The sequence below is a fragment of the Neophocaena asiaeorientalis genome, unplaced genomic scaffold (genome assembly GCF_003031525.2).
Source record: "Neophocaena asiaeorientalis asiaeorientalis breed wild unplaced genomic scaffold, Neophocaena_asiaeorientalis_V1.1 scaffold828, whole genome shotgun sequence".
Lineage (NCBI taxonomy): Eukaryota > Metazoa > Chordata > Mammalia > Artiodactyla > Phocoenidae > Neophocaena > Neophocaena asiaeorientalis.
Genome location: NW_020175443.1, coordinates 504,530 through 532,502, shown reverse-complemented (window position 1 = coordinate 532,502; position 27,973 = coordinate 504,530). Strand labels below are relative to the sequence as shown.

Below are 27,973 nucleotides of genomic sequence, written 5' to 3'. Positions count from 1 at the left end.
GACCACAAGGCCAACAGGTGATGGGTCTGGGGCTCTTCACATCTCCTCCCTGACAACAGAAATGTGCTCTGACCCCACACAAGGCAACCAAGGCAGTCTTAACCAAGGCCTCCATTTTAGTTTTAGGCTGTTTAACTTTAAAACTCTAACCCCATAACATCAAGGAAGCACAATAACCACTACCACTTAAGTAGGAAATATAAAAACGGTTCCCCTCCTTAGCTGTCACTAAGGCAGACCTGCGTCCTGAAGTGTGTGGAGGCTCAGAGGCCCACCAACTCCGCCACTGCTGGGAGGGGTGTTCAGAGGGCCCTGTGACCCAAAGCTCCCTCAGAGGGCTCCCAGCCATAGATCCCCAACACAGTGCCCCCCCCCACTGCAAATCGACAGACCTGGGCTATGACGTCCCCTTGAGACACGGCTCAGGGTCAAAGTGACACTCGAACCCCCTTTCCTTGCCAGCAGCACCATGACCAACACTGCACTGTCACATCTTGACCGTTCAGATTTCCTCACACATGACGCTTGAATGAGCTGTGATCTGGGGGGTTGGGGACATGCTCCAAGTAGATGTGCAGTGGCTGCAGAACAGAGGCCGAGAAGGATGACGGTTTATAAACATTTGGAATTTTATTTAAAAAAAAATCACAACCATGAACATTGTTACAGTTAGAGAGGCCCTCTTGGTTCTCCACAATGATACTGAGCATGCTCACAAGGGATTCCCATTGTTTAGTCTTAGTTAAACAACCATCTTTAAAAGAAGGAAAAAAAAACTCGGCACACTACCATTTAACTTGTTTTAATGTTTCTTCACAAATGGTGAAAAATACTAAAGTACAGACAGGAATAATCATAATGTTGTGGCCAACATTATAAATATGGAATTATAAATTTAAAACATTTTCTGGTTTAAAAAATAAATCTGGTAGTCAATGCAGCTCTGCGGGGTCTCTGCGTCTAGTAGGGCCGGTCTCTGCGTTCCTGACGGTGCTCGCCTCTGCAGGGCAAAAAGGAAAAAGGGGGCGATGTGTTAAAAATGGGGAGAGGAAAGGAAGCCCTCCACAGCCCTGAGCCGAGCTGCCAGCCTCATTCCCACAGAACAGGTGAGACCTGCTGCCCGATGGGCCCTGTGCTCCACAGCTGTTTCTACCACCACATACTTATCCATTTTCCCAGGTCCTCCACGCCCGCCTCTTCTTCCTCCCATCTGTTCCATCAAAGGTCCAGGGGGTCCCCCAGGGCCACCTCGTCTTCCTCCACCAAAGCCACCACGGTCCATGCCCCGGGTGCCGCGGAAGCCACCTCTGTCTCCACCACGGCCACCTCTGAACATTCCACCAGGACCACCTCGATCCATGAGGCCACCTCTTCCTCCCCGCATGCCACCAGGGCCACCTCTGCCACGGTCACCGCCTAAGGTAAGGGAAAGTACAGGAGAGGACAGAGAGAATGGGTGAACGCAGAGGTCCCCTCAGGATCTGCTGTCTTCCCCCCGCAGAAGATACTTTACCCCAAACACCTGGGTCACAGTTTAGAACTGATGGAACTACAGGTGACCCTTGAACAACAGCAACAGGTTTGAGGTGCATGGGTCCACTTATACATCGATTTTTTTCCCACTAAATATACTACAGTTCTAATCTGAGGTTGGCAGAGTTCTAATCTGAGGTTGGTAGAATCTGAGGATGTGGAGGGAGGGCCGAAAGTGGATTTTTTTTTTCTTTTGCTGTACGCAGGCCTCACTGCTGTGGCCTCTCCCACTGCAGAGCACAGGCTCTGGACGCGCAGGCTCAGCGGCCAGGGCTCACGGGCCCAGCTGCTCCGCGGCATGTGGGATCTTCCTGACTGGGGCACGAACCCGTGTCCCCTGCATCAGCAGGGAAGCCCCTAAGTGGATTTTTTTTGACTGCGCAGAGGCCCAGCGCCCCAACCCCTGCATTGTTCAAGGGTCAACCATGTAACTTAAAGAGCCCCACTGTCCAGGGCTGAACTTGCTGAAATCACCAACCTGGTCTGGGCAACACAAAAGGTTAGTGCCAATTGATGGTACCTACCCGGGGGTGGGAAAGGTGGTGGGAGGAAGCCTTCAGGCTTTGGGGCCTTACACTGGTTGCACTCTGTTCTCCACGCAAAGTTCTGGTTTCCACACCCCCTGCATAAAGTTACATCACAACAGTATCACTTAAGTGAACAAGTAAAGGCACCACCTGAGCAGAAACCACCATAATTACTGAGTCCACAGAAAATGGCTTTTGAGCCTCAGGCAGCAACACACATAGCACCAGAGTTTGATCCAGCAAAGTCAACCATGTGGGCCTGAGTCCAGTGGACTGTGACCGTCTCCCGAAGGCTCCAAAACAGCCAGTAAAGGACCGACTACCACCACCACCGCCCCCAGCAGAGCCATCATGGTCATCATTACTCTCCTGCGGATGAAAAGAATCCAGCAGGCCTCCCCAGAATGGGAATGGGGCAAGATGTAGGGAGACTGCACTAGTAGGCTATCAGTGTGCCCCGAGAAGTACATACGGATTGGGGCACTGCCAGTCTCCAGCTCGGTGCTGGACGTTTCCTCCTCCAGACGGGTTCCCTCGGGAACCGCGGGGCCCTCTTGGTGGGAAGCCTCCTCTGTCTCCTCCACGGCCTCCCATGCGACCCATGGGTCCTCCAGGACCTCCTGGGCCTCCTGGACCTGCAATAAGCATAAACCACCTCTTTGCAGCACCAGATTTGCTACAGGCATACATCTCATGAAGGGAAACAGAAACAGAGATCACAGCTGTCGCTGCCCCATCACCTGGCCCATACTTTCCCACACGCCCAAGGGCTAGTCACTATCATCACTGCGGTTAGCTCCACAACAACTTGAGGAGGGGAGTGCAGATGAAGAGAACAGCCCAGGGCTAAACCCCAGGCAGTGCGGTTCCCAATAGTCTAATATCGATCTAGATACCTTTTCAGTATTGCTAATGGGCTTGTCTTCACTCTAGAAACCAAGTTCCTCAAAGACAAGTGTACTAAACTTCCAAAGCAACACAGAAAGAGCCCAGAGACAGCATCCAGTAAATACCTCCTCGGAGCGGCGGCGGCATCCCTCTGCCCTCACGGGGGGGCATTCCTCCCCGCATGCTGTTCATTGGAGGCTTCTTCCGAGCAAGAGAAACTTTAAGTTTGCTCCCTTGAAAATCTTTCCCTGAAACAAGATAACAGAACACCAATTACTCCCAACCTTCCAACTCTTAGTCCCCTTGAGGGACCAGGCAAGGTTAGATGACTCCTTTCACCAACCCCGCCCCCTATATCAAACCAACCATTCCTGCTTCATCAAGTGTGCCCACCCATGATGTTCCCTAAGATTTTTACAGGCAAGGCCAGAAAAGCCTTTAAAAGAAACAAACAGAAAACAAAAAAATAGGAGAGGCAGAACTTTCTGACACTTTTGTGCGAAGTGAATTTCCAGGATCAATGTCAAAGCCACACATATATGTAAACGCAAATGTAAACGGCTATGGTGTCTGTGGGACTTTCTGCACCTCTGACATCCTTAGAGAAGAATTACAACTTTAGCATGAGGCTTTGAACAACAATGACTGAAAGTAAGGGATCTCTTAACCCATGGTCAGCGCCCAGGCCCTCACGTGGCTGAGGGGAGCGTGACAAGCACTTCCCAGCAGCCATCCAGTGCTCCTCCAGGAGCAGACAGAGGGTCTTCTTGCTCCTCTGGCTCTTGAGGTCCTCCTTCCTGCCATGTCCTATAGCCACACAGAGGGAGAACCTATCTGTCCCCGGTCCCTAGAACCACTTTAAGAGAACAACATTTAACAGCCAGAATTAATACATTAGAGCAAGACCCTTTCTTTACCCACAAGTTGACACAGGCAACACTTGCTACCAGACCTTCTGTGTGCCCCAGAGGAGGCAGAGCTAAGAAGGCTAGGAGCACACCCTTGTTGACCTAGGGGTCCTACCATCAAACCACTCTAGGGTTCCTACCATCAAACCACTCGACGGCAGTTTTGGCAGTTGGCGGGTCTTCATAGGATACAGTAGCATCGCCTTTGGGCTTTCCTGTTTCCTTGTCCAAATAGATATGGATCATGGGTTGTCCAGTCCTCTTGTTTATCTAGGCATAAAATAGCATAATGAAGCTGTGACCAGAATAGTTTTCAGGGGAAAATCCATGTGAAATTCTTTTTCTTTTCCATCCAAGTTCTTTACTGTCAAAAAGCAGTAAATTTTCCAGACACACATTCAGAAGGATGTTGTTTTAGCTTACCTGAGTGGTGGAATTATGGGTGACTTATTTCCTAAATAGCTACCACAAATCTGTACTTAGGAGACTTTCCCTCTTAGATGTGTTTTATCATAAAACCAAAATAGGTTTTATCATAAAACCAAAGTTCCAAATTGTGTAAATGAACTTTACAGGTCCCATTCCTCCCCCAGCCACCTTTTCCTGTGTCCCTGCACCTGCCCCAACACCCTGTAGGTCACACTAACAGGCACCCAGTGAGCAGCCACCTCTTAGGACTCAGGCAGGCTTTGATGCCATCATATAAGACACATCTCACATAAAGTAAAAATTACAATCATTAAGTACAACATACAGGGCTGTGAGTGTTCTAAAAGGATCTTGGTTATCTCAAGTTCAACACAGCCAGTTTTTCGAGACAGAAGAGATGACTAGTTTTTCAGCTCAACACCAGATGCAAGTGGCTTGAATTCAAGAGCCACACTGCACAAGAATATGGCTTTATGTGTTTTTTGCATATGATCAAACTCTTATCTGCATTTATAGATAAATTACGATATATATGTTATATATAATATATATATATATATATGCTGATACGTATGTTTTTATAAAGGACATACATATAAACACTGAAAGGAAATGTGGCGAAATAGTGGTATGAATGTTGGGGTATGTCAGTTTAAAATCTGTAATTTTACAAAACTTTGATAGTAAACACTGCTTTCTTAACTACGCATAAACCCCACATACACAAATAAACATATTCACAAGTAGAGAGAAATCTCCTTATATGATTTAAGATTTACCAAAATCGCTGGATCAGAAAATGCCATTCAAAATAGACCATTAACTAAAAAATAAATCTAAAAAGATCTGCAAAACTTTTAAGGAGATTGGCTTTACCAAACACCTAATAAATGGAGAAATACGATGTTAATGGGTCAAATTCTTATAGATTCATTGACTTCCCCGCAGTGGTTAAGAATCCACCTGCCAATGCACGGGACACAGGTTCGATCCCTGCTCTGGGAAGATCCCACATGCCACGGAGCAACTAACCCCGTGTGCCACAACTACTGAGCCCTCACATGCAGCAACGAAGACCCGATGCAGCCAAAATAAATAAAATTCTTACAGGTTCAGTAAACATCCAATAGGTTTTGTGGGTTTTTTTGCCGCTCTGCACAGCATATGGGATCTCAGTTCCCTGACTAGGGATCAAACGAGTGCCCCCTGCAGTGGAAGTGTGGAGTCCTAACCACTGGACCGCCAGGGAATTCCTCCAATTGGGGTTTTTTAAGGAACTTCATAAACTGGTTCTAAAATGTATATATATATAAAATGTATAGAGCAAGGAGTAAACAACAAAACATTTCTGAAGAAAAAGAATAAAACAGAAGAATTTGCCTTACTAGGTATCAATATCGAGCATAGAGTAATTAGCAGTGCTACTAGCATAGGATCACGCAAATTAACCAAGTATACAAAACAGCCAAGAAACAGCTCCAGGTAGAGGTGTACTTTCTATGTGAAAGCATTATACACCACCAGGGAGAAGATGGCTCTTTCAAAAGATGTTGCGGAATAAAAGGTCTTGCAAATGGAAAAAAGTAAAGACACAAACCAGTAAGGTAATGACCTCTAAGTTCAACCACAGTAAAATTAAGAACTACTCATCAAAAAAAAAAAAATGAATAAGTGGGCCACAGGGAATTCCCTGGCAGTCCAGCGCTTAGGACTCTGCCCTTTCACTGCTGAGGGCACAGGTTCAATCCCTGGTCGGGGAACTAGGATCCCGCAAGCTGTGTGGCACGGCCAAAAAAAAGAAAAAAGTGAGCCACAAACTGGGAGACCTGTATTTGCAACAAAGGACAAAGAACCCGATGAAAAATGCGTACAAAACACAAACAGGTATTTCAAAGAAGATAGCGTGCCATTATAACATTATTAATGATCAGGGAAAAAGCAAATTAAATTACATTTCCATTTTCTTCTACCAGATTAGTGAAAGTTAAAAAAAAGGCGATTCCCGGTGAGGCTGTGGCAGGTGTGCAGTCAGAGTGCCAGTGGGAGTCTAAGCTGGTCAGCCAGACAGTTATTTTGAGGTTAAACACTGTACACATCTTAAGAACCAGCAGTTCTACACCTGGACATAGTGGGTTCTCATTATCCGTGGATTCAAATTTGCAAATCTGCCTACTCATCAGTATTTTGCCTACCAAAATCAATACTTGTGGCACTTTTTGTGGTTACTTGCAGACCCCACCACCATTACAGCAGCTCAGACCAAACCATTCTAGCCACACTAGCTTCTTTGAGCTTACCAGGCAAGCTCCTGCCTCGCTATTCCCTCCACTATTCTGAAATTATTTCCCTGCTCCTAGTGGCTCTGTTCCTCATTTTATCCCTGTTCTATCTTGCTGTATTTATTTTCCTCCCTAACAAATCACGATCACTGAACACAGTACAACTATATTCCTTTTTACAGTATGTTCCCCACTATATGTAAACTCCAAGGGTTCTTATCTGTTTGTTTCCCAGTATACTTGCCTTACAATAGTGTTTAATACTCTTCAAAAATTATGTAAAACAAAGTATTACTGAGGACACATCTATAAAGTAAAGAAAGGGAGACATCTATAAAGTAAAGAAAGGGAATGATAAATTTCAGGAAGGGAGTTGAGAGAAGGGGTAAAACTGGGAAGACATATACCAGGTACTTCAAAGGTACTCATATAAAGCCGTACTTCCTAGGCTGGGGATATGGATACGTAAGTGTTATTTTTAAAACTATGTCATATTCTATATTTCACAATAAGTAATGTTCGTGTTAAGTATTCTTACAATTAACATGATAATTATAAAAATGACCCTGAGTTATCAAGTAACCTTAAATCATGTTTAGCATTTCTTTTCTATAAAAAATTTTTGTGTTTTGCTTTTTGTATTTTAAGGAGCAAACCACAATATGGACAGTCCAGAAGGAAGTGGTTGAAAGATCTGCCAGATCACATGGTCACGCTTTCACTTACCTTGACAACTCCACACTGCTTAAAGAAGTCTGCCAGATCATCTAGAGTCACACTGTCACTTAATCCTTGCACATAAATTGCACTGTTGTCACAGTCTTCATCTGGATCTACAGGTGGGCCTTCCAGAGAAAAGTAGACAAAGGGAGTTATTTGTCATGTATCCATTAGAGTTTATTAACCAATGGTCACTACTGCCCACTGGTATTCATCACAAAGCTAAGAGAACTACCAACCTTACTAATAAGAATGACATGGAACTCTTGGTTTACTTTGATAAAGGAAGCCCCAAACTGCTCTTGACAGCAAGATTATCCCATTGATTTACCAGGCTGTTGAACCCCAACACGCACTTGCTTCTGTGCTATTCATTTATAAAGCACAATATAAAAATCAGGAATTTGGAGTTACCTAAATCAAGATCTGGTCCTTCGTCCATGGGTCCTGCCAACCAGGAAAGATCATATAAAATACTGTTAGTGCACGTCTTGCAAGCTACAAACCTTACAAACACACATAGCTATCTACTACACCACCATTTGATGGGGCTTCATTAAATTCAAAATGACCCGCACTGCTAAAATGGAGCAGTGCCCCTTTAACATCTGTGAAAGGTTTGCTAGGGTTTGCTTTTTCTTTGCTGGTTTGCTTTTAAACCATTAACCAAATACACTCTCAATGCTTATGTGCCAAATTAGTGTTAAATTTAAGTCAAATTTTTTCCTCCAAATAAACCAAACTTTAAAACTGTATTCTCCCCCATATTACAGAAGCAGTTGCTCAATACTTCAAGTTACCCTTTGTTTTGTAACCATAGGTTAACCTTATTACCCCTAAGACAATGCCGGCAGTACCCATTAGTCTCTTTTGTATAGATCATTTTTAAACCGCTTATGAAACTAATATAAAATTATAGTTTTCTAAATACTGACTGTATTTTTTTTTAAACACTATCCATGGTAATACTCAAAAACTTACCACCAGGCTTATTGAAGCCACCTCGCTCTCCAGCGCTGCTGGGGGGATAAACGAAGAAATGAAGGCCTTTCCCTTTAAAAGCCAGTACCGCTCTGAGCCTTGTGGGGGCTCGTGGGGAAGAAGGGCACTGGCTAAACACATCTCCAAACAATGCATCTCTCTCATCTTGTCACTATGCCTTTCTTCAGGGCAGCTCGCTCAAATTTCCTTTATATACAACCTTGCTTGTCTGATTGTACACACCACTGTGGTTGGTTCCTTTCATTTCGGGGGGCTGGTATTAATAGTGCAATACTTGGCAAATTGGGGAAAAAATACATCCCAAACACCCACCCCGTCAGCTGAAAAACAGGGAGAGCTTGGTGTGGAGAGAAGTAGCAAGCTGGGGTAACTGAATCTTTTCATGTTCATAAAGGTGCACCCTCAACCTCTCCCAGGGGAGAGCCAAGTGAGGCCCTGGGCTTCCTAACAAGTCACAGTATAATAAAGCAGGAGACACCAAAGTAAAGGCCTACAACACACACCAGAGGACGCATCCAGCCGATCTTCAGCATAAAGCCATACATTTCAGGGCACTAATGGGTTTAACAATCGCTGTGAAAGGAGAATTTACAACAAATACCAAGGCTCCACGGAATGGGGGTGCAACTTTATAGACATACCAGTTGAAAACAATGACAATGGCAGTATAAAATCACCGCCTTACGTATTTTAAAGGGAGAAGAAATATGAATTGGGCCTGTTTCTTTTTTAAAAAATTAAATAAAGGCAGCTCCTCAGTGGGAGGCCCTGAGCTTTTTCTAACCAGTATTGCACCTTTAATACCTGAATATACAATTTCAAGCTGTTGCATGCAGCTTTGTTTCCTTTTTAAAAGTACACACCATAAAATGTTCTCTCTCTTTAAACACAAAAGTTTACACTTTAATGTTACACAATTCTAGAGTATTATACCTCCTCTGGTTCATTACCAAACAACAAGTATGCAGTTACCAAAGTTACAGAAGGATTCCATTTATACAATGAATACATTTTGTTAAAAATATTCTATGTATATTTGTCCTCTCCATATGGACACCGTGTCTAGTCCCACTTTTCATTATGCTGCCGGCTGAGTACTGAGTACGGGTACTTTTTAAGTATTGAAGTGTATACAAGGCTCTCACTTTGTAACCTGTAGCATATAAATGCGACAAAGCATGTTAAAAAGTTTCCACGTTTAACAGCCAACGAAAATATCAAAATACTGAGGCAATGAAAAAGGGCATGTTAACAACATTGAGTGCCTTACCTGCAGAAGACACTGAAAACCATCACCACACCACAATAAAAAAGAGGGGAGAGGGGAAAGCCCTTGTCCTGTCCCCAAAGGATCCAACCGACTGCTTCACAGTCTGTTGAAAAACCTATGAGGAAAGCCATGATGTTTTCTATGGCTTCAGGAGAGACTTCTAACCCAGAAAGAGGGAACCCCTCTACTAGCAAAGTCTAGCAAAATTAGTAGAATTATTACTTCTGGAGAATTAAAATGAATAAACTTGAAATTGGTTTTGCAATCAAAAAATACTAGGATTCTAGGTGATTGGAAACGTGATGATAGTGATTTCAAGTGTCTACATCTATTTAAAACATCCATAAAGAAGGTGAAACCTTTATAATGGAATGACATTCTTCAAATCAGAATATTAATTTTACTTTATACCAAATTATTCATAAGTTTTTGCATCTTGTAAAATGACTTTCTTCCAATAAAGATTTCACCGAAGACTTTTTAAGTTATGCAGAATATGCAAAACAGTATTTTAAACCAGTATTGTTCAATAGTAAACAGATTGCTAATGTAAAAATTAAAGACCAACTTTTTAATCTTGAAGTACATTTCTGAAGAAATTCTGTTCAGTTTTTCCTTGAACCTACAGTGGCACCAAATCCAATTTATACCTACATTAACATTCTGCATAACTTTTTTACTATTTATATAGGGACAGAACACACACAGAACTAAGCCTTCTGGATTATGTTAACCAACATTATACCTCACCTTCATCAAAGTATAGACACCAGAAAGGGGAGAGGGTATGGGAGAAGGGAGGGGAAGGGTAGGCACAGGTAGCAGGGTTATGTTACTGATCTAAACAAAGTTTTCTAAACCAGATTGTGCCATCAATTAAAATGGTCAAACCGATTTAGACTTCTCAAAATCTCCAATGGGAAGAGTGATCCCATAATTATATACATTACTCTTCAAAAAGCTATTGGACTTCTTGTGTACCAGGTGCACCTCAGGCCACAGTTCAAGGGTTATGGAACCAAGATCTTCATCGTTATGTTCAACAGTTCCGAGTACAAACAGAAGTTAGGGACAAACATGGTGGAAGACAGCTGCATTCCTTTTTTGCAGTATATATACCAGGTATTTCAAGACAACCATTCAGAAGCAATTAGTTAAATACCTAGGGTTGTTTTAAGAGTTGTGTGTGTTCCATCCCAAGTCTTATTACCCACAGAGGCTTTGGACCTCTGGAAACCATGAAGGGAACTGAAAGCTCTAATTTCAAAACCATTCTTTGTTCTCCCCATCCCAACCAAGTAGATTGGCACTGAAAAAAGCAAACTGCCTCTAGATATGCCACAGAGATGACATTTCCATGTTTTGGAAGATGGCTTGGGCTCATCAGATTATCCATGGAAATGCAGAAATAAATTTCTTATGTCTTTCAGTCCCTTCTTTCCATTGAAAATCCTATGGATGAAACAAAATTAGGTAAAAGGAGAAAAGGTTTGCTCTTACCCCATTCCACCGCGTCCTCCTCCCCGCCCACCTCTGCTCATGCCTCCACGATCAAATCCCCCTCTTCCCCTGCCCCGGTTATCAGGGCCACTCATGCTCCGGTTCTCTCCTGGTCCGGAAAATCCTCCAGACTCCTGCCCATAAACACCCATGCTACTGGGGTGGTCCTGTCGGAATGAACCTGAGGAAAGAGTCACATCTGTAAGCCGTGGACCAGCATTTACACCACTGCCTGTTGTACTTTCTCCTGGAATCATAGAATTCTCAATTGCAAGGCACAAACCAAGGTACCATCTTCTTTACACCTGATTAAGCACTCCTGATCTTTTTAAAGTTCAACAAGAACAACTGGCTCATTAAGGCTGAAGTAACCTCATATAGTTCATCTAGAATAAACCACTCCCAAACAAAAAAAGGACTCTGGTCAACAGTTTACAGGGTTCTGTATCCTAAGATGTCTTTAAAAAGTTGCTTCTTTAAACCAAACTCAAGAAACAAAAATGGAGCCAGGTTTCTTGGGGGTTGCTAAGGGGTAGTCTCCATCAAGTAGCACTACTCATCTCATTGTCATAATGAGACATACTCAGGATGGAATTTAGTTAAAAGACAACAATAATCCAGGTAAGAGATTAAACTGTGAAGACAGTTTCTTGAGTTTTTGGTTGCTTTCCCACATAAAACCGTAAGCGTTCTGTGAAACTTTTTTTGTTTGTTTTATGAATGTAAATAAAAACAAAACATAGCATTTTGTTAACTATCAAAATTGCAGTAGTCTTCAATAGCTACCTGCTCACTCTCTCTTAATAAGCTGGGGTGGGCAGGCCATAAGAAATGCTGGCTTCACTCACTGTATATAACCTCCCCAAAGAGAGCAGGGCTGGCAGTCTACAACATTTTCTCTGGTCAGTTACAAACTCTCTTTTCTTGTAAGGCATACTAATAACAATTAAATTGGAGAAAAGCCAGGATATTAGCCAGGATATGATACCTTCAAGATGCATCCTGGAGTTCAAAAGTACACAATAGTAAAGAGCATTTCCCCATTTCAGAAACTCCAAACATAACCATTCTTATTTGGTTTTCTCTCTTAGCAACTCACTCTGCTGCCCGTAGCTGCTGCTCTGTTGGCTATATTGACTTGGAGCCTGGCTGTAGGATCCAGTTTGGGGGGGGTAACTAGTGGGCGGCTGCTGCCCATAGCTGCTTTGTTGACCATAGCTACTCTGTTGTCCATAGCTGCTCGGCTGCCCATAGGTGTTCTGCTGGGAGTAACTGCTCTGATCATAACTAGTCGGCTGTGTAGAAGAATAGCTGAAAGTAAAAAAAAAAAAAAAAAAAAAACTTGTTAGGAAGGAGAGACATTATTTTTTCTAGTCCCCTAAACATGAGACATAAATAGTACATGACACAGAAATCCTTAAAAATGCAGTTACTTTCTACATATTAACATACAATGAATTTAAAATAAGCAAATATCTTTGTATTCAGAATAAAACTCTGAATGGAAGGGAGGGGATATTATTAAAAACAACCCATTTATAAAATGTACAACCCTAGAGCCTCTCCTTTACCCCCACCCTCATGAAAACAATAGTTATTCTCAACCAAATTCAAGGCAAATTGGGGAGTTTAGGTGCTTCCTGTATTAAGGGAAGAATATGCAGATGTGCTGCCAGGGAAGGTTGCCCCAGCAAAAAAGGCACTGAGAAAAATGAGGCAGTTAAGTGCGGTATTCAGTCCTAAGGCTGCCTCCAATAATTCCCTTGAGTGATGACAATTTTTCTGAAGCTAAAAGGCCACTTGGTGTGTGTTTGGCCACTTTTCTCTTGAGGATAAGTCTAAGTTTCAAACTGCTTTGGTATGTATACAGTTTCAAACTTTCAGACATGCCTGATCATCTACGAAATCCAGGCATTAATAAAGAAAAGATGGACAAGGAAACGTCAGTATCAAGGCATTGTATGAAAGATGAATATTACACTGATATTCATCTTCACACATGTCAACTACAGGGCAGGGAAACTAAACAAAGATACATTCTTACACAGAAATAAAGCTTGAAAGAACTGGTATTAAACTCTGGATGAACCATAATGAAAAACCAAAAAGACAACACATTTTACAATTTTAATTCTAAGAACAACAATTTTAAGTATCACCACCTCCCTCACCACAGCTGTAAGGATTCAAAGGCCTCTCTTCACACCAAGTGCACCTATTCCACTAGCCAGATTAAGTGCTCTCAGCATGACAGCTGTGGGTGGGCCCTGTGGAAGAACTGCTAGAGCCCTGCCCACTGCTGCTCCAAGCTGAACAGAGACACTTACCAGTCAGCTGTATTGGCTCATAAGCCTGCTCATGTCTGCTGTACTTTAATGTATAAACCAATGAAATGAGTACAAAAAGGGGAACTGTTAATTCTACCAAAACTAAGTTAACACTTTAGGACACAATTCAGACAATTCATTTGAAAACTTGCATCAAATTAAATGTGAGAACTTGCAGTTCTTCCTCTACTTTAAAGAAACCAAAACTGGACATTGTAGCTGCTGGTGTGGTTAATGTAAGACAAAATACAGAACAAGTAAACTCTTAGTCAAAAGGAAGGGCCTTGGCCTAACCGTTAAAAGGCTGGTGCATGGACTTCCCTGGTGGCCCAGTGGTTAGGAGTCCGCCTGCCAATGCAGGGGGCACAGGTTTGATCCCTGGTCCAGGAAGATCCCACATGCCGTGGAGCAACTAAGCCCGTGCTCCACAACTACTGAGCCTGCGCTCTAGAGCCCACGAGCCACAACTACTGAAGCCTGCATGCCTTGAGCCCGTGCTCTGCAGCAATAGAAACCACCGCAATGAGAAGCCCGCGCACTGCAGCTAAGAGTGGCCCTCACTCGCTGCAACCAGAGAAAGCCGGCACACAGCGACGACCCAATGCGGCCAAAAATAAATAACTAAATAAATTTATTAAAAAAAAAGCCTGCTGCATGAATGGACCTTTAAATATAAAATGATTAAGGTGAACTTTCTTTTTTTCGAAAAAATAATGCCCTGCACTTTACCCAGCTCAAATGTATCGGAGAATGTGGCTTCTGTGGTTCTGTTTACCTGCTTTCATTGTTTCTCATCTGAATAAACTAAAAGAAAAAAATTCAAAGAAAAAACCTAGAGTGATAAAAACGTATTTAGAGAGAAGAGTTTTTGACTGTCAGGCACTGCTATCAGAACTTAGGACTGAGGTTTTTTTTTTTTTAGGACTGAGGTTTTAATGTATAATATGTGGTCAGGCTTATCACTGGGAGAGTCAGATAACACAGCCCACCTGAGGAAGCAGAAGCAAGCTGGTCAGCCTGAAAAAAATCTGTTTTATTATTCTACTAGCTCACTGGACACAAGAATGAGAAGACTGACCTGGTAGGAGGATAGGATGGTGGTGCTGTGACTGGCTGCATGGGGTAGCTCCCAGGTACCTGGGGATAACTGTAGTTACTCTGTCCATATCCTAGGCTGGGCTGGTTGTAACCTCCTGTGCTAGATTGAGGTTGACTAGTCTCAGCGGGTTTGTTACCATCCTGCGGTCTAAAAGGAGAAATAAAAAAGTGAGACTTTTTTCTCAACCACAAAATTCTTGGGTAAGAACTCTACAATCTATGAGCAATAAGCAATGTTAGTATTGAGCTTGGAAATATATACAATTGCAAAGCGAACTACATCAAAACCCAATGTCGGTCCAACTGTTTCTGCTGGAAGACAACACTAAAGATGGGGGAGACTTAATCTCATCCACAGAAGAGACATCAACATGCTCCATTCATTCCATATCAGCAGCTACAAAAGGCAGTTACGGGCTTCCCCGGTGGCGCAGTGGTTGAGAGTCTGCCTGCCGATGCAGGGGACACGGGTTTGTGCCCCGGTCTGGGAAGACCCCACATGCCGTGGAGCGGCTGGGCCCATGAGCCATGGCCACTGAGCCTGCGTGTCCGGAGCCTGTGCTCCACAACGGGAGAGGCCACAACAGTGAGAGGCCCGTGTACCGCCAAAAAAAAAAAAAAAAAAAAAAAAAAAAAAGGCGGTTACAATACTTTGTGCTGCCCATTTAAGAGATGTGGGGGGGAGGTGGTTTGTTTGGCAAGAAAATGCCTTTTCTTAAAAAGGACCATTAAAGACAAGCAAGAAACTTTAGCAATAATGCAAATTCTGGGTCAGAGTAACATTTACAAAAGTCCATGGCATTTATAAGTTTGGACAATCTGTAGGTTTATGTCTCTTTTTATGTTTCTCATCTATTAAGAACAGACCTGAAAAAAACATTTCCTAACTTGAACTGCCATAAATTAATCTAACCCTGCCTCAGTCTCCATAATGGAAATACCAGAGTAGGGCAGGGACACACATAGGGATGGAGACAGACAAACACACACACTCCTCTCACGCTCAGGTGAACTGGAAAATATCCTTGTTAAATGACGAAAGCCAATCTTAATCCCAAGGAAAAAAAAAGGTTTCTATTATCCCTTTACCTTAACAGTTTATAACAGGGTTGTAGCAAAGTGAGCATATGCTATTTTAAGCAAAGCCCAAGAATCAGCAGGCAGACCAGGGAGGATGTGGAAGCACTGGTTTCTCCAAAGAGCTGAAACGGGTCACAAGCCCCCTCTTTCTAGGGGAAAAGGGAGTAGCTATCACTGATCACAAGACAGCTGTTATAAAGTGTTAAGGATCGAAAAATTAAAAGGAACCAAAAAGGATGATTTATTCAAAGACCAATTAGTATATACCCCCGCCCCCCAGCTATGGCTTGGATATACTGTTGCAATGGAGCATCAAATGGGACTTCAAACATCTGAGAACACTCTAGGTCAACTGAATTGGGACCCTACAGGAATCAGCTTAACACTAACCACTGCACAGGCTGTCTAGAAGAGGTAAATTACCAAGTAGCTCTGATTACTCACTGTGCATTTTAGAAGTAATCTCATGAGTGTTTGCCAGAGCTAATTTCTTACCTCTACAGCAGACAAAAAGTCTAGGTTACAAGTTGATCTCTTGTTTACTCCCTAAAAAGTCTTCTTTCAAACCAGAATTCAATGTTCCTTCAAGACTGTATGCAGAAGCCACCTAAGTGCATTGCCTAAAGCAAAGACCTGAAATCTTCTGTTAAGTAATAATTAATACTGTTTACTTGCTAATCAGTCACGGAGTATGAACTCTGCTCAAATATTCACCCTATAGCAGGGCACCCAGTTAAGAATTTATACTTGCCTGGGATAGTTAGATTACCAACCCAATACATAATACAGAGAAAATCATGTCACCGACGTCTGACTTCTGGATATGGATATACCCTTTACTGACAACTGGATCGTGTGACTATTTCTTGAACCACATGATTCTACCCCCATCCCAACTGTGAACTAGTGTTCTTCCCAAAGAGAAAGGTGTTACCCATTTACAGGGTCAATAAAACCAAAGGTAAAAGCATCAAAGTACAATTCTATCAGTTGTTGTGAGGAAACCACACTCAATTTTCTTCTGGGTTTAGCAAAGTAAATAACCAGCTTCCTCCTACCGAAAAGTCCACTCTTCTGAAACTAGACAACCCACTCAGTGACATTCCTCATTTTGGCCCCTGGATGGCACCATTTCTCTACTAAATGAAGAGTACTGTTTGTGGTGTGACTGTAGCGGGTGAAGAACAATTAATTAACACCTAAGTATGTGAGTAAGCATTACAAAGGAACCAAGTCATACATTCTCTAAGTGAGGCTTGCTCTCTTTTCTGAAAGCCTGAGGATGCTGTGTTAGGAATAGGTGAGGGGGCCTTACCTTGCAGGCGCGGTGGCTGCTGGCTGCTGCCCATAGGCTGGATAAGCAGGCTGAGTGCCATATGCAGACTGAGCTGCATAGGAGGCCTGGGTGGTAGTGACTGTAGCAGTGGTGGTATCATAAGCACCAGTGCCGTACCCCTGGACAGGCTGACTGTATGCCTGGGGGGCAGTTGGAGTAGAATATCCTGGAATAAAGGAGAGCTACGTCAGATTTCTGGCTCCTCAGAGACCTGCCTAGACACTCATTAACAGGACAATCTGTAAACCACCTACTTTCAACCATCATGATATTTAGCGCCTTTAAATATTTCCCCTTCAGTAAAAATAGCAATAAACCAATATTTAAAGCCTAAGTTCTCTGAAAATACTCAGTTTTCAGCAAAGCACTGTCTCTTTTGCTCTAAACCACACCTAAAAGAAAGGAGAGAGAGTAGGCCACAGAAAGTGCTGGTATAGGAAAAAGGGCTCCCTTTGCCCCCACCTCGAAAGCATTCAATAGGGGACAAATCTGCTTTCACTAATTCTATAATCCAACAGGAATAAAATGTCACAGAAAGGGAGGTAAAAGGCAAATGACACAACATCTGTAAGGAGCTATAAAATAATGATCCAGGTACAAGTTTTAGCATTAAAACCTATCATTTGGAACTATCTGCTTTCAGCCCCAAGCATCATGGGCAGTTCATGTTTAAGGAAACTGGAAATTGCAGAGAACATGTGTTTAATTTTCAGTGAGATGTTAACAATTGATTAAACACTCTAAGAACTGCTAATTTTGTTTCGGGTAACGAACAACTAAGAAAATGCTTGTTACCGGCACTAAGACTTGAAATGGCACATTAGTAATAAAGACATACTACAAGTTATATTTGCTTATGTACATGACCAACAAAGGCTTTCCCTATTTAACTTTTCTGATAAATTATTTTAAATTAAAGTTAACATTCCCAAAATAAACAGTGAAAAGGTAAATGTTTTTCACATAATAAAACCATTTGAGATTCTAAGCCTGTCATCAAATTACCCACCCCATTTCTCTTATTTACCCACCGCAAGCAAATGAGTCTTTTTCCTGCTCAGCAATACTGGAGAAGGACTCTGCAGCCCCCTTGCTATTTCCCTAACCAAATGTTACAGACCTATTGTCACAGGTGTGCAGAGACCAAGCTAGGCTCTTTCCCTAGTTCCTGCCTCTGCCAAACCAGGCAGGATCCATGCCCTTTTCTTTTTTTGCCATACTGCTCAGCTTACAAGATCTTAGTTCCCTGACCAGGGACTGAACCCAGACCCTGGAGTCCTAACCACTGGACTGCCAGGGAATTCCTGGGATCCATGCCCTTTCATTTGGAACTTGGGCTTGGAATGTGACAACTCCCACCCCTGGACCTGCAGCTACTAACTTGCGTCCCTTTCCTACAAGAAGTATTATAACCTTTCCTGGTGCTTGGCTTCCCTCCCTCCTACTCCTCCCTCACGGTCAACGAGCACAAGTAAGCCATGCAATAAAAAGTTGGGTCTAGCTGTCAGCATTTATGTCCATCAAAGAAAAACCCAAATCTCACTAAAGTAAAAATGTTTCAGTACTTAAACTTCAGTTAGAATAAAGTGTCCTCACTATATACACAAAAATAAATACAAATACCAACTTAGCCAAATACCAACAAATAGCCAAAAACAAATACCAACTTCCCTTTGTACAATCTAAAGTGTCATCTTTTCTAGCACAGAGTATACTACTTTCTTCTCCATCCCAAACATTTTAGGGAAATTCTGAAATTAATTATACACATATTTCCTTCTCAAACAGGGAGCCCCAAGCACTGGAAGTTTTTCAAGTTGGCATATTATTCATCTGAACTGTTTATTTAATTTAAAAGTTCTTTGCAGAATCCTAATGTCAACCACATAAAGCACTCATTTATTTACTGGAATCTAATTCCACCTACCCTATTACTCCTACACAGATTTTTTTTCCCCCTACATGACAGGCCATCTATAAGATTTACAAGAAGAGGACTTCCCTGGTGGCGCAGTGGTTAAGAATCCTCCTGCCAATGCAGGGGACACGGGTTTGAGCCCTGGTCCAGGAAGATCCTACATGCTGCAGAGCAACGAAGCCGTGCACCACAACTATTGAGCCTGTGCTCTAGAGCCCACGAGCCACAACTACTGAAGCCCATGCTCCACAACAAAAGAAGCCACCGCAATGAGAAGCCCACGCACCAGAACTTAAGAGTAGCCCCCGCCTGCGGCAACTAGAGAAAGCCCGCAGGCAGCAACAAAGACCCAATGCAGCCAAAAATAAATACAGTTAAAAAAAAAAGATTTATAAGAAGAACAATTAAAAAACAACAACAAAAAGTGACAAGGGCAGTAACTCGTGTCATAGAAGTATCCAGCAACAGAGCCTTGCAGTGCTAAAGATTACACAAATAGACACTGGTTAATTAATCATTTTTTTTAAAAATTAATAATCTTTTAATTAATTGTAGTACCTGCACAAGCAGCCAATCAAAATGAGCAAAAATTAACAGAGCAAAATGATTTAATGACAATAAAAAAGACCAATAGCAAAAAGACAACGTATCTACTATGTGTTGATAAATTTAAGGAAAAGGGTAGTAAGAAACATCACACAAACCAACCAGAATTTTTGTTCAACTTCAACGGTAAAAACTAAAGTCTAAGATTTCTATTCCAATTAAGAGTTGAGATTTATATAGCTCCCTCTCATGAAGCTTAATTTTAAAATATTCTATAAGTGTCTTTTTATATATTTCTTCCAATAATTATCCAATGACTCTTTTAAAAATAAATTTATTAGTTTTGGCTGCGTTGGGTCTTCGTTGCTGTGTGCGGGCTTTCTCTAGTTGCAGCGAGCAGGGGCTGCTCTTTGTTGTGGTGCGCGGACTTCTCACTGTGGTGGCTTCTCTTGTTACAGAGCACGGGCTCTAGAGCGCGGCGGGCTTTAGATGCAGTGCGTGGGCTCAGTAGTTGTGGCTCATGGGCTCTAGAGAGCAGGCTCAGTAGTTGCAGCACACGGGCTTCATTGCTCCACAGCATGAGGGATCTTCCCGGACCAGGGCTCGAACCCATGTCCTCTGCATTGGCAGGCAGATTCTTAACCACTGCGCCACCAGGGAAGCCCTATCCAGTGACTTTTATGTGTAAAGACAGTAAGAGGTAAGGAAAAAAGCATTAAGTGTTCCTGAACCTACTTACTACTGTCAGGGTCCTGCTTGGTTTGGTTCAGCCTCAATCTGCTCACTAGGTTTAATTTTAGTTCCTACACTCCAAAAGCTGATGGAAGAATTTGGGGAGATATGAAAGGTCTTCCATAAACTACAAAGTGAAAACATGGCTCCACAGAATCTAGAAGACTACTGTATTTCCTATAAATGACTTTATCATGTTCTTATAAAATGATCCAAAGGCTCCAAAGGCTAGATCTAAGCTGTATTACTTCAGATGATACTTATTTTTAAAATAAGTTAAGGTCAAAAAGATACAAAATATCTAGCTATAATAAATCAGTCCTGGGGATGTAATGTGCAGCATGATGACTACAGTTAGCAATACTGTATTATATATTTGAAAGTTGCTAAGACAGATGATCCTAAAAGTTCTCATCAAAAGGATGTGTGGTAATTCATGTTAACTAGACTTACTGTGGTGATTTCACAACATACACAAATATTGAATCATGTTGTATACCTGAAACTAATGTTATATGTCAATTACATCTCATTAAAAACATAATAGCTTGAAAACGTAAAGTTCATCTCACAATTTCAAAATTCTGTGCTAAAAATACAAACTGCAGAGTCTCAGTTCCAGCTCTTCCTACAGTTGCCAACACCCACAGAAAGTTTAAACATTTCCCATCCTATTCAATGATATGCATTGAGATAGATTAGGAAATACTTCGCATCAAATCCAGGACACTGTCACGAAGTGAGATAAATTACAGGTGGGTTTCTCCCTACTAATGACTCTGATAGACCATATATAACTTGGGATTAAAGATAGTTTGAAAAATCAAAGTTTTTACATCTTAAAGGTAGGGATCCTGAAATGTCACACAGCACCAAACATAAAAAAGTTATTGTAAAATTTTCACAGGCTCCATTTCAACCCCAGTATTAGGATACAATTTATTCTAATTCTTAAAATAATTTTTTTTTTTGCTCCCTGGAATGCTGTTACATATATATTTAAGACATACTATGGATAAAAATAATTCATTAACATTTAAACAGAAAATAAAATGTGTCTGGACCGGAAGCCAACCAACAGACAAACATAATACATGCAAGGTGGCAATCTGTTCCTCTGAATAAATCTAATCATGCAATCTATCCTTCAGGGAATAGGGGGAAATCAGCTGGGGAGTAGTCACCTGAAATACCTTTGAGAAGGTGAACAACTATTATTAAGGCTTGACACAAAATAATGTAAAATAAAACAAAGCGAAACCTTTCCCAAAATCACATAAAGAAAAGGGACATGAATCTGCGAATGGCACCTGAAGCAGTTTTCCATTAGCACCTTATTGTGTGTGATGTTAGAAAGTTTGAGGGTTAAACAAATGAAAACACCTAAAGGGTTAACATTACAGGGTTAGACAAGATGGAAAGCAATTCCCATGCAAGAATGAGCAGGATAGTCAAACCTGTACTGGTCCCTTCTACTGTGGAAAGCACAAAGCAAAAAGTAGAGGGCACACTATCAGATGAAGCAAACAGATGTGAAAATCAGTTTGATTTTTAAGCAGCTCAGTTTAAGAAGGCTCATTCTTTCCCAGTATTAGCATTAGCAGAATCTCTTATATATTCTCTATTTTGTCGTGAGATTACTCAATACACTGTATAAAATAGCTAGCATGAAAAGTTCTTTTTTCCCTTGGAATTTATCCCACCCACATTCTATCAGAGATCCCTCAAGGAGAATATAATGAAAAGGAAAAAAACAAAACAAAAACCCCCAGCTCCTCCTAAGAATAAAGGATTCCCAAACGCCAAGGTATCAACCAGAATATACACCCAAGAGCACAAGTAACAAGCTTCTTAGCAATCACCCTAGCTAATGTAACCCCAAAGTCTCTCTAGAGTCTTACCAGTGGGAGGCTGTCCATAAGAAGTTGCATAGGCGGTCTGCCCATAGGTTGCAGTGGTCTGAGCCTGGGTATAGCTGACATCAGTGGGCTGTCCATAGGTTCCATAACTTTGTTGCCCATATGCCTGCTCAAAGAAAATGGATTTAAGAACTTCATATATGAATCTTGCATTTTAGCAATAAAATGGACTGACTTCTAAGTTCCTAAATTGGAAAACCAAAGTCAAAAATATGCTTTCTAATAAAAAGGTTAAAAAAAAAACAGACAAGTGATCGCAGTATCATGAATGCTTGTTTCTCCTTATCTAATCCACTCATATTTTCATAAACTACAAAAAAGTTCCTGAGATAATCGGGCAAAACCACAGTTTAACGATACAGGAGATTAACAAGATGCCCTCAAATGATTAACAATGAGGGAACAGGTGTATAATTGCCAGCACTTAGTGTAGCAGTTTTAGCAAATGGAAACAAATGCTAGGAAGATAAAATGAACAATGAAAATGAAAATGGGACTAAAATCTGTCAGACAATCTTGAAAACTATATTTTCACCTTGAGACAAAATTTTAAAAATTATCATACCACTTCAAAGAAAATGAACAAGATCGCTGCATGTCTTCTTAAGACAGCAAGACTGCTGTCTTTTGAACCTGGACATCAGTAATACTTAAAACCTGGCAAGGAATGAACTGTTTTTTCAGATATTAGCAAGATCACATTCTAGATGTGAATGACCAGTTATGTAAGATCAGCCAGAGACATCACATTCTGCCTGTCCTATAATGTTTCCATGGCAGAGCTACTGTATCCATTTTATGCCACAGACCGTTTCAGAACTTGAGATGATATTGAGAACACTAGGTGGCTAATTTCTAGTATCTGTTAGCCTAGACTTTAGAATAGACTCACGTACTAGAAAGAGCTCAAAAGCCCTATAGTTAGGCACCCATAAGAGTTAACCCATCACTTAATGTGTGACCAGTGGCGAATGGTGTAATATCTATGCACTGCAATTTTTCATCTGCAAAATGTCATAATATCACCTTCCTCTGCAGAACTGCTGTATGATTAAGTTAAATAAATTTAAACACAAAATATGTAGAAGGAACAAGCATGGAGCAAAACACCTAACTTGAGAAACCATACTAGGGAGGAAAGGAGAGCTAGCAACTCCCAGTTTGATGGTTTCATTACAATGGCACTCCCACTGTGAAACTTTAAACACCTGTGTATTTTATGATTACAAGCACATTATACTCTTCTACTACCTAATTTCTGAAGAAGATTTGTGCTAGCTATTGTTTCAATGGCTGATGGAAATATTTAACTTGGGGATGCAGCCACAAATAATTATCTTAAAGATTACCTGGGTGGTCTGTGCATATCCTTGAGTGGGCTGGGCGGTGTAAGCACTGTAGCTGTAAGAGAAATTAAATGCAAGAACTGAATATAGAAATCCAGATTCCATTACTAAATCCTCTACAATTAAAGGAGGCTCTGTACTCTAAAAAACAACAAATCACACCCAAGGTACTGCTGTAAAAGTTTGACTTACCCCTGCTGGGCTGCAGCTTGGCTGTAGGTACTGTAATCTAGAGAAAACAAGGAGAGAAAATAGTGTGAAGCCAACATTTACAAGGAGAAAGGAAAAAAGGGGGGAAGGAATTCAGGTGGCAGGAAGATGAATTTTAAAAACTGTATTGAGGGACTTCCCTGGTGGCACAGTGGTTAAGAATCCGCCTGCCAATGCAGGGGACACGGGTTCGAGCCCTGGTCTGGGAAGATCCCACATGCCGTGGAGCAACTAAGCCCGTGCGCCACAATTACTGAGGCCCGTGTGCCTAGAGCCCGTGCTCCACAACAAGAGAAGCCCCCGCTCACCATAACCAGAGAAAGCCCACACACAGCAATGAAGACCCAACACAGCCAAAAATAAATATATATATATTAAAAAAAAAAAAACCAGTATTGAGAGGACCTACAGGACAACACAGGTCCAAATGAGTACCTCTTATCTTTCAACACCAAAGTAAAAAAAATCTGAGCCAGTTAAACAGAAAATTTGAACAAAGTGCCAGCTAATGAGGTCAAGATCATCTGATTTGGCAAAGATACTTTGCATGTTCCCATGACTACAAACTTCCCTTAACTGTAGGCTGTCATTTCAAATATATGATCATCATCCTAAAACTAACAGGAGAACAAGATAAACTCAAGAGGATCGGAAGTTTTACCTTCATATAAAAAGGAGGCATGCAACAATATAACAATGTTTAATACCAGAATGGTTATACCAGTAGCTACATCTCCTCAAAAACTAGTTAAAAAAAAAAATCACTCCCTCACTTTAGCAAGTTAGACCAACCATAATTCCCGAGGAGGACTGTGAAATGAAATGGCAGAAAACAAGAGGACAATCATCTCAATCCAGTGTTCTAAAGGGTTTGCTGACTATATGAGGGCTACATCTGTAGAATAATTAAAAAACTAGACACATTGTAAGTACAAGTGAAGCAGTCAAGGCAGACTCATGATAACTGGCAGAGGAGAAAGCATTTAATCTTTGGGGGAATAACTTGGTTTTAGGTAACATCATCTTTTTAAACTCAAGTGATTTCAACTTAAAAAAAAAAAAACAACTTATCTTCCCCTCTCCTCTCTAAGTAAAGCTTCCTACAACTTTCCTTTTCATAAGAAATTTACAACACGCACAAAAAAGGACTAAAAATGAAAACAAAAAAAACCCCTCTGGTCCACTGAGGCGTCTGCAAGTAGTGAAAACAGAAAACAAAATGGTTAAGAGGTTTTCATGGCACTACTGAATCAAACATATATTTTTAAAGAAGTTAAAGTAATTATTTTTTTAAATCCTGCCCAATTCTTTTTTTTTTTCTGCCCAATTCTTTGCTCTCCACAAGAACTATGTATCTTATTCTATAAGGCAACACTGTCATTAAGGCAGACCAAAGGGTCCTTTCTTCTCCAATCAGAAAATAGTCCCTCACCTGAAAGCAACAGTTGACAGCTCTTTGTGGAGGAGTTTCTAATCCCACTCCATTCAAAGCCTGCTTCACAGTTCACCTGGCCTGCCCCCAGAGCATTTTGCTGAATCCATCTCTTTAACTTAGCTCATTTTTCATCTCTCTACACTTCACTTGACCACTTTCCTTCCTCTGTACACCCTTAACTCAGAACCCTGAATCATCAACATTATCAAATCAACGGCCAAAGGCTATGTATAATGAACAAATTGATTTGTTCAAGACAATCTTAGCTCTGTATGTGACATATAAAAAACTAAATGCAAATCACTTCTTCCATGTTGTAGTTACAAAATAAACATACCAATGAAGCATCAAAAATCAAATATTTCAAACTACCTTCTGCAGAAGCTTCTGTATGAGAAATGATTCTAAATAGCTGACATGTAAGCTCAATGTCTGCAAGAGGACTGCTACACAAGAAGTTATGTAAAACATCAAAGTGGCGAAGCTGACATGAACAAGGAATGATCTCAGATCCATGGGAAACCAGCTGATTTAGCCCCATACTGGTGGGCTACAGAAAGTGGCAAATGTGCTTCATGAGAACTTATGTTATCTACCTACAGCATACAAACATTATATGGCCTCAAAAATCTACAGTTACACATTTGTCAGATTTTTTAGCAATTATTTTTTTTGTTTTGTTTTTTTAACTACCAAATCTGCAGCTGAAGACTACACTAAAAATACAGGACAGGTTGAGGAGAGAAGGGGCTGTGACTGGGGTGGGGGTGGGGGACCTCCAGAGTGCTGACAATGTTCTATTTCTTGGTCTGAATGGTGGTTACCTGGGAGTTCGCGTTGTAACTCTTCGTTAAAGTGGACATATACTCTAGGTACTTTTCTATATATGCTACACATGAGGAGGAAAAACAACTAACATTACCCAAGGTGGTGGCTTTTAGACACTTTAAGGCAGTCACGATCAAGAAACTGCAGAGATTTAGAGTTTCAGACTAACATCATGAGTTAAAGTCACTATGGGACAACTTTGTGGGAGCCAAAATACTTTGCTGTAAGGTCAGAAGCTAAAGGCTGAAAAAGCTCTTAAAAGGTCTAGCCTAACCCCTTCATTTGGACTGAAAGGAAACCAAAGTCCAGATAAGTTAGTGACCCCCCCCCGCAAAGGGCCCCCAGCCAGGCCTACTACTGTGTGTCTACATAATCCATAATTGTAATTCTAATATAGTATGTGGTGGTTACCAGTAAAAAGAGGTTGAGCAAAGTAGAACGAAAAAGGGGCAAGTCCAGCCACACACAAATTTGAACACACATATTTACTCCCCAAACGTTAACAGGGAAGGGAGAGTAGCACTCCTCCTTACAAAATCCTAACACTGCAGGGAAGAGGAAGGTGGAAAGGGCTTTGAGGAAACCATTTCCCACCAAGATGTGTGTAAGACTGTGGTTATTTCAGAGTTCTTTCTTCTAGGGGCACTCTGTACCCTGGCACTAACAGCCAGCATCTACCTGCTTGTTTACTGACCACATAGTTGCGGAGAGTTCTGAAACTGTCATTCCGTTGCTGGATTCTGGACCCTTTTCAAATTAAAACTCTGAAGCACCCAGAGCTTTTCCCATCTTCCATCTTCTCCAACTGCTTCTTAAGGCCTGGAGTCAGGCTGCCTAAGAACACCCCCGGAGGCAAAAATGCCCCACTCAACCAATAACCACAAGTTAGTGCAGGAACAGGCGGCAAACCGCAGGTCACGTTTAGGCTACTCTCTTACACACTCCGGGCGTCAAGGACCACCCCAGACATCATATTCCAGCTCCCACCCCGGGCTTTCAAAGTCCAGTCCGCGCCTCCTTCCGCTCTCTTCTATCAGTCCACGAAATAAACAAGCCTCTCGGCTTAACCTAAGCGAATAGACGTGCGAAACGATTACTTAAGTATAATTCAAACGCCGACTGGGGCCTTTTGTTTCCCCTAAGTCAAAGAGGCCAGAAATTTCTTTCGGTGGGGATTTCTGGCCACACGATCCGGGTTGGCCTTATACAAAAAATCTCCCTCGGCGTTTGCTGAAAAATGGCTCTGGGAATTGCCTTTTGGGGCGGTAAGGATAATTAACAATGGTAAAAACCGAATCCCGAAGAGGCAGCCGATTGGGGGGCTGTAAAGAAGCGGGGGGGGCACTCCATCTAAACCCCAGTTCGGGCAGAAGTTCGGCTTGGGGGTTGGAGCCCGCCTTAGACGCAGCTCTGCGGCCCCGGACGCCCCAGCCGACCCGGCTTTAAGAATGACGGGGCTCCCGCTCATAGGTCGGCGCCCCTCGGCTCACAAATCCGCGAAACCTTTTTTATTTGCTTTTTTCTCTCGTGTTCTCGGTGAGGCAGAGGAAGCGCTCGGGCTTGGGCTGCCGCCCTGGAAATGGGGTTGGGGTGGGGAGAGTCAGAGGGTCAGCGGGCCTGCAGCTTCTCGGGCCGCCGCCGGCCCCCCCCCCACCTCCGGTTTCGGGGTGCCGGGCCCGAAGCCTAGCCGAACCCTCCCCCCACCCCCACGCGGGGGCCCAGAGGCCACAGGCCCCGCCCACGTGGCGGGCTGCCCTGGGCGCGGGGCCCGACGGCCATCACACAATGGAGACTAAAGCAGGCCCCGCGCGTACCCGCCGCCTCGAGCCCCCCGCGCGCGGGGGGCGCCGGAAGGTTCCAGAACCGGCCTGCCCAGTTGGGGGAGGGGAGGGAGCGGAGGGGGACGCCGGCCGTCGAGCTTCTCACGCCGCGACGGGTACCTCACGCCCTTCTTGGCAGGTCCACTCAGTCGTCCCGGCCACCCCGAGAAACGAGCGGCCCCCAATTTGGGCATCCCGGCCGTCGCCGGAGCGACCGCAGTTCCACCACACTCACCCGTGGACGCCATTTTCTCTCTCCTTCCTTCTCGTTCTCTCAACGTCCGTCTCCCTCTCGCTTTCCCTCTAGGCACCGCACTGCGCA

At 42.5% G+C, this 27,973-nt stretch overlaps 1 protein-coding gene across 2 annotated transcripts; it reads right to left on the bottom strand.

Annotated features, from left to right (window-relative positions):
• Positions 1–605: 605 nt before the first annotated feature.
• On the bottom strand, positions 606–27,973 carry EWSR1 (EWS RNA binding protein 1). 2 transcript variants are annotated; one of them, XM_024767935.1, is made up of 17 exons: positions 27,887–27,973; positions 23,551–23,587; positions 23,362–23,413; positions 21,995–22,118; positions 16,877–17,063; positions 14,462–14,629; positions 12,156–12,367; positions 11,057–11,237; positions 8,266–8,303; positions 7,699–7,731; positions 7,291–7,409; positions 3,997–4,126; positions 3,074–3,196; positions 2,533–2,695; positions 2,058–2,155; positions 1,164–1,416; positions 606–1,000 (listed from the first exon to the last, which is right to left on the bottom strand). In XM_024767935.1, exons 1-17 carry the CDS (start codon positions 27,897–27,899, stop codon positions 961–963), a joined length of 1,971 nt encoding a protein of 656 aa, XP_024623703.1. In that variant the 5' UTR covers positions 27,900–27,973; the 3' UTR covers positions 606–960. The 2 variants fall into 2 exon arrangements, with proteins under 2 accessions (XP_024623703.1, XP_024623704.1); XM_024767936.1 differs by having other exon boundaries at positions 8,266–8,300.